This window comes from Rhopalosiphum maidis, chromosome 1 (assembly GCF_003676215.2).
Source record: "Rhopalosiphum maidis isolate BTI-1 chromosome 1, ASM367621v3, whole genome shotgun sequence".
Taxonomy (NCBI): domain Eukaryota; kingdom Metazoa; phylum Arthropoda; class Insecta; order Hemiptera; family Aphididae; genus Rhopalosiphum; species Rhopalosiphum maidis.
This window is the reverse complement of record NC_040877.1, coordinates 85,059,795-85,066,964: the sequence shown is the minus strand read 5'-3', so window position 1 is coordinate 85,066,964 and position 7,170 is coordinate 85,059,795. Positions and strand designations below refer to the sequence as shown.

At 24.2% G+C, this 7,170-nt stretch overlaps 1 protein-coding gene across 2 annotated transcripts; it reads right to left on the bottom strand.

Annotated features, from left to right (window-relative positions):
• Positions 1–939: 939 nt before the first annotated feature.
• Positions 940–6,807, bottom strand: LOC113556985 (deoxynucleoside triphosphate triphosphohydrolase SAMHD1). Of its 2 annotated transcripts, XM_026962244.2 has the most exons (10): positions 6,450–6,807; positions 6,133–6,379; positions 5,489–5,669; positions 5,179–5,343; positions 4,850–5,118; positions 4,166–4,228; positions 3,491–3,665; positions 2,837–3,072; positions 1,539–1,657; positions 940–1,085 (listed from the first exon to the last, which is right to left on the bottom strand). In XM_026962244.2, the coding sequence occupies exons 2-9, from the start codon at positions 6,327–6,329 to the stop codon at positions 1,540–1,542; spliced, it is 1,404 nt and encodes a 467-aa protein (XP_026818045.1). In that variant the 5' UTR covers positions 6,330–6,379; positions 6,450–6,807; the 3' UTR covers positions 940–1,085; position 1,539. The 2 variants fall into 2 exon arrangements, with proteins under 2 accessions (XP_026818045.1, XP_026818046.1); XM_026962245.1 differs by lacking the exon at positions 6,450–6,807 and having other exon boundaries at positions 5,489–5,655; positions 6,133–6,267.
• Positions 6,808–7,170: the final 363 nt, after the last annotated feature.

The following is a 7,170-nucleotide window of genomic DNA, read 5'->3' as shown; positions in this document are numbered from 1 at the left end:
CTAGTTCAGATTTAATCAAATTAAAAAATACATCGACGCTGCTAAGCGGCTATAATTTGCACCATTACAACCCACATACCAATCAACGATGCAAAAAATGTAGCAGATACAGTACCCAAACCTTCTGCTGCATCTGTGTGTACGCATATGCTCAATAATAGCCTTGCAGAGTTTTACATGACTAATTTTTTCCTAGTAATTCTGGGACAAATAATAATTAAACTTAAATAATTTGTTATACATTTTGCTTTAGTAAATAATAAGTCAAAGATTTTATTGCATTTATATTCTATTGCTTTCTAGTATTTCTAACAACTACACAACATGTTTCCGAACTTAATAAAGTTTCATTGATATGTCTTGTAATATATTAATGATTTTGTAATTATTTTCATTGTACTTATAAATGAAAAATTCAGGGTTGAGGAATATAGATAAAGTGCAGATTGTTTTATAATAAAATGTATTAAAAACCATTAAAAGACAAAGACTGAAGGCTTGATGGTGAGCATGTGCTTTATATTATGCTAAAACATTAGAAAAAAAATATTACAATACCTGAAGTTAAAATTAAAAAAATGGCACACACAAAGTAAAATGTTAAACATACTTTTTGTTATTAACATTTTTAAAATAAATAAAATAGAGTATAATTGTAATATAAAAATCAAAACAATTGTAATTTGTAAATAATAAATAATGGTTTTAAAATAAATAACATAATTTATTAAAAGCTATTATCACAACTAGCATCATAGATCAATGGTTACAAATAAAATAAATATTAAGCAAAATATAATTAGTTTTAACAAAAGTATGATTATAAATTAAAATATAACAATGTCATTATGTTTATTTATAAAAATATAATATTATAATTGATTGATATTTTATAAAATAAAATAAAAGATAATATTAGATACATACTTCGATTAGTGATCTATTTAATTTAATCAATATTGACTTAATGTAAGCGTAATACATTATTTATTCTTATTATTAATATATATTGAATCTTAATATTCTTTGATCTGATGTAATGTTTAGTCATAGTATTTAAATTGAATGTATACTTGAACCAGAAACTATAAATTAAACAATAATAAATTAATTTTTCTGATGTAGTAAATAGTTATTTATAAAAATATAACAAATATGAATGCATTGTTAATACTATTGAAATTTATGATTTATGAATATATATATAAATTAATGAACACAATCAATTTAACAATCACATATAATATATGTTTATAATAAATTATATATTTTATTCAAAAATTCTAAGGACTAAGAAATAAATAAGGACGAGTTTTTTTTTTTTTTACGGAAAAATATAATATATTAATCATAAGAGTTCAATAATAATATTATATTATATTATTATTATATAATTATTATTAAATTGTAATAAAATAATAACGTTAAATAATATAATTTCAATTTAATACTGAATTGGTTATAATAAAATTATAGTAATATGATAATATTTTATTCTATGTCTAAAAATGAGATAAATATTATATAAACTAACTTACATTATGGCCTGAAATCCTTTAAAAATGAATTGCAAGCAAGATCAATGTCTTTAAGCTGAATGTCATTTAATTTAAGTGATTTACTAAATACATTGATATCTCGTTTAAAAAACTCTAATCTGGAAAAAAAAAATGACTTATTAATGATAGTGCGATATAAATATATAATAAATGTACAAAATACATAACTTAATACCACACAAAAATAGCTCAATGCATCTCAAATTTATCAAATTGTATTAGTTCTATTACTGAACATGTACGTTTTATTTGATATACAAAAATTAATGGATATAGATTTTTCTATTTTCAAATTAAAATTCATTAATGAATATTTATTGTATGAATGTTTTTAAAATTATTAAATTTAAAGATTAAATACACAATACCAATATTTTATCAATCAATAAAAAACCAATATGTTAAATTTACATAAATTTATGTTATCTTATTCTCTATCAAAATTTTATTGTTTTGCCCCATTACCCTAATGGTTAATATTTCCTATATTTTTGATTCATTTTTCACTAGACGATTATAAGTCAAATATTATGTTCTAAAATTGTACTAGTGTATATAAGTTGATAATAATTTTGATTATTTATAAGCTATAACAGTGAACCCAACCAGTGTCTAGTGGTCTTTAAGTCTGTCGGCAGTCTTAAGTGAACTGTAGAGCTAATGATTATTTATTTAATTTGAAAAACAGTTTTAACTCACTAATTAAAAAATAAATACATTTTGATACAACAAAAAAATAATACTCCTGAGTTCTGACATAAAATAAACTTTAGAACATTCAAATAATCAAATATACTATGGACTTATGTGTATAATGGAATACTAATTAATTTAATTTTTTATTGTGATCAACATTTGAATATGTCAGTGTGTAGAACAGATAGCTAAAACTGAGAATAATTCCTTTATTTTATCTCTATGATTGAACGAGTATCGAGTATGCCAATAATAATTGTTTATCAATTGCAAACATGAGTTTTTTATTTTCTCTACAAATTATAATTAGATACAATTTTCATTGATTTGATTTTATCCTAAAATGTACAATAGAGGTTGTCCACGAGTGATCAAGTTTTCCTAAGTGATTCATAAAATATAAAAGACTAGAAAACACAGACCTACACTGATAGTTCAATTAAATTTAAAATAATTGAATGACTTTCTATGTTTGTGGTTTTGTCCCATGTGTATATTAATTGATCATATGTGTGATAATGTTTAATACCAAATAAAATAACAATAAAAATATACAACTAAAATACTAAACTATAACTTACTCATTCATAGGATATACATTTTGATAAGGTGTATCATCCAATATAACTGATGTATTGTTACATAATGGTTTCTTGAAAAATAATACTTTTTCTAATGGATTTATAAATGGATATCCACAATTTAGCCAAGTAGCTGTAATGCCAAATTCAATACCAAATTGTTTTTGCAATTCATTCTTAAGATTTTGTTTTAAATTTTCAACATCAATAGACTTGTTATAAATTTCTTTGTTAATCTTTAAAAATCATTTAAAAGTAATATTATTGCTATTACCAGTATTAAGTTTAATGAATATTGAATAATATTAATTAAAATTATTTTCATGGTGTCTATTAGCCTACAATTATTTAATACATATATTATAATTTATAAGTCTCAAAATCTTTATGTTTTCTGATATATATATATATATATATATATATCATAACCATTATTCAGACAATAATAGATAAAATAACATGCAAGAATTTTTCGCGTTGTTGCAAGTTGAGACAACAATTGTATTGAACATTATTTTCTATTTTTTCTCAACAATAGTTTCCAATAGCAATTTGTGTAATTTCTTCATTATTCATTATTATGAGATCTCACTGTATTTAATTTATCCTTAACAAACAAATATAAAACAAATATAAATTTAACATTATACTCACAAATATTAAATTATAAGAACCAATAAATTGATATAGATGTCTTGTATGTAATCTGTTTAATAAACTTTTGGCTTCTTCTAATTTTGGGTCATTGCTATACTGAATATCATACAGTATGTGATCAGTTAAACGAGACATTGCTTCAATATTTGTATGAGCTTCATTTAAACCAAACCTAAAAAAATATATAGTCTTAGTTTAATTGAATTATTACTTATGTTTAAATTAATAAAGAGAATAATACATAGATACATGCATTTTATTATGTAATAATCATAACTCATAATAAATTTATATAAGGTTAGGATGTTTATGAATTTTAAATATTTAAATATATTTTTTTTTTTTTAGTTTTAGATCAGATATTTTTAAATCATTGGTTATGACTGTTAAGAGTATTTAAATTATTTAACACATTTAGTGTATAATTATTGATTTAAATTTACTAATTTAATTTTAACAATTGTAATATATAAAAATATATGTATATCTAAATTAATTAATTATTAATCCATTTTACTAAGAATTTAAAGTATAAAATTTACAAATATTAATTTATATTGAAAAGCAATGAACTGTTATTCTTTAAAATAAAACTTTAAATTGAACAATTAAATAATATAATTTTTCTATAAAGTCAATAAAAAATTCTAATTATTATTGAACAAAACTTACTTGGTACCAGATGGAATTTGTATAGTGAAATAATTTTCTGCTTTTAATAACACATCAATCCACCTAAAATTTAAAAAAATAACAATGTTTTAATTACAGCGATACAGAATTTAAGCTATTTTATAAAATTAATTTACAAACAAAATTATCAAATCGTATTTACATTTACCATACATTAAAAATTAAATATAATCATAATATGTTATAGTTTATGTATATCATCTCTATGTACACTCGCACGAGTAATCTCTGTATTACAAATATAAGACATAGCAAAAACTATTTTGCACAGGAAATAACCAAAAAGGCTACAGTAATCATAAAAAAACAAAATTGTCACCCTATAAAAAGGAGAACTATGTCTGTAAAATATAATTTTTATTTTTTTTCGATATCGGAACTACTAAAAAGTTATTTAATTTTTAAAATAATGGATATTGAAACAATAAGAATTTTTTTCATTCAAGGTATACCAAAAAAATAAAAATGATATTTCACAGATAATGTTCTTTTTTTTAAGTGGAAAATGTTTGTTTCTTAGTTATTACTGTAGCCTTCTCTGTTTTTTCTCGTGCAAAACAGTTTTTGCTATGTTTTATATTAGTAAGATAGAGATTACACATGTGGATGTATCGTCCTCTAAAATTTTTAAAATTAATCTTAATAAGTATTTAATTTGCATACATCAACTCTGTGTTTTGAACTGCTGTGTGTTGGTAAGCTCTCAGATGTAAATCTGATCTCACTCTAAACATGTCATATATGTTTCTAGCCTCTTTATTTCTGAAAGCTATAACTTGTTTTGGTTGGTTTGAATTAGGATCCACAACTACTCTAGAAAACTGCATCAATCTTTTATAATCAAATGATATGCTTAAATTTAAACAATTTCCATCACGTAAAAAGTAATCCCATTTATCAACATCAATGCCATTATCTTTATTTGATACAACCTGAAAATAAATTTACTCGATTAACTATAATTTGTATTAATAAATTATAAACTGATTTACCTGATATAAGAAATGGTTTACTTCTAATAACTTTCCTTCTCCTCTAATAAATTCACAAATCAATTCAATGTGATACTCCACATTAAGTCCATACTTTTTAAGCTCTTTTTCTAAATCATACTTCTGTATAATATATTTAAGCATTTCAGTTGAACTTTCTTCATGCTTGAATAATATGTATCAATAAACAATTAATATAGTTTTAATTCAAATACATAATATGCACAAACAACTTTGTATATTATAATATACTATTTGGTTAAATAAATATATTATTATTAGTTGTATTAGGTATTACAAAACATTGTACCTTCCAATTGACTCCAGACGCTTTAAGATACCTTTCCCAACTGTGAGACAAAGGACCATGTCCAAGATCATGACAAAGACCTGCTAATTCAACACACAATTTTTCTTCTGGAGAAACATTAATATCATCACCTGAATTTTGACATAAAGCTTCTATCATTTGTCCAGCTAAATAACAAACACTGAAAGCAGTTTTGAAAAGAAAAAATATTTATGGTATTACAGGCATTAAAATCAAATGCACTATTTGCTACTTTCCAAATTGTATAGTAGAGCATAGACAATATTAAATTGTAAGATTCTTATGGTCATATTACTCAGTTTTTTTTAGCACACCTTCTTAATTTTTGCATCAAATATGGTTACAGTGATTATTAAAACTTAAAAATTCTATAATTTAGACGATAACATACAGTAAAATATTCAATTTAAAAGAGAAAAGTCTACTATACTATATTATGCTCTATTCAAAATAAACCGATTTTTGTATGAAGATAGCAGTGCCAGTAGTGGAAATGGAAATGTACTCTTTTCTGAATAGAATGTAAACCTTTCTATTAAATGCCCACAATATATTCTATATAATTATGAATAAATAAATAAAAAGGTAATGCTAAAAATAAATGAAAAACTAAAATTAATTACCCAATAGAATGTTCAAATCGATTAATGCTTGCACATGGGTAGACTAAATATGTAGTACCGAGCTGTTTGATGTTACGCAATCTTTGAAATTCAGGCGTATCGATGAATTTCACACATAGCGGATGGAGCAAAATGTGTCCGTGTATATTGTCATTAAAAACTTTGCCATAATCCGGACAAGACACATTCGTCGACATGACAATAGCAATTTCCTTTGAAATTCAACGACACGTATAAAAAATCTTACCTGAAACATAGTGTACGTTTGATTAGAAAAAAAAAATGACGTCCAGTTTTAAACGCCGAGCAATACCGACCTACACAGTCCGATTGTAGCACGAAAACAAAGTATAAACGAAGAAAACGACTTCGAGATGTGAAAAGCCGAAAAGTGGAAATACCTATGACGACTGATAAGAATATTTCAAATTTGGAGGACAATTCCACGTTGTGATAAACACGATCTGATGATAAAAATATAACCAAATCACGGTCACATATTTTAGTATTAAATTCTTTCATACAAGACCGCGGTCAAAACGATAATAATATTATTGTTGATAGTACGAGAAGAAAGTCGACTTTCGTGGACTATACAGGAAAAAAAATGGAAGTAAGAACTACTTTAGCGGCACTGTTATATAGGCCTGTGTAGATATTATTTACAGTAAGTTGTACTACTTGTACTGCAGCTCGCTAAAGCTAATGTGTCATTATAACGTCATGAAGGCGCGTCGCCTTAGTTATTATTTGTTAGGTACCTTACTACCAAAATCTCAGATATTGCATCCTACCACCTCCATAGATCCACTAGCTTATTGGTCGCCGAATAACAACTACTTAGTAGCAAGTCTACTCACCAGTAGGCATTTGGAATTATGACAGCAAGTGAATACTATAAATTATAACTTAATGTTTTACATATCCGCATTTCCACATTTTATATTGATTTTATTACAATGCGTATTTTTGTTATTTACCTATTTAGGTGACCGCCTTTTGGAGTAGTATGGGTAGCACGGACTAAGATACTATCTT

Coding starts and splice junctions, on each gene's coding strand:
- LOC113556985 (XM_026962244.2), bottom strand. CDS start 6,329: ATGTCGACGAATGTGTCTTGTCCGGATTATGGCAAAGTTTTTAATGAC. Junction 5,344..5,488: donor CGTCTGGAGTCAATTGGAAG/GTACAATGTTTT, acceptor ATATTATTCAAG/CATGAAGAAAGTTCAACTGA. Junction 1,658..2,836: donor AATGTATATCCTATGAATGA/GTAAGTTATAGT, acceptor TTTTTTTTCCAG/ATTAGAGTTTTTTAAACGAG.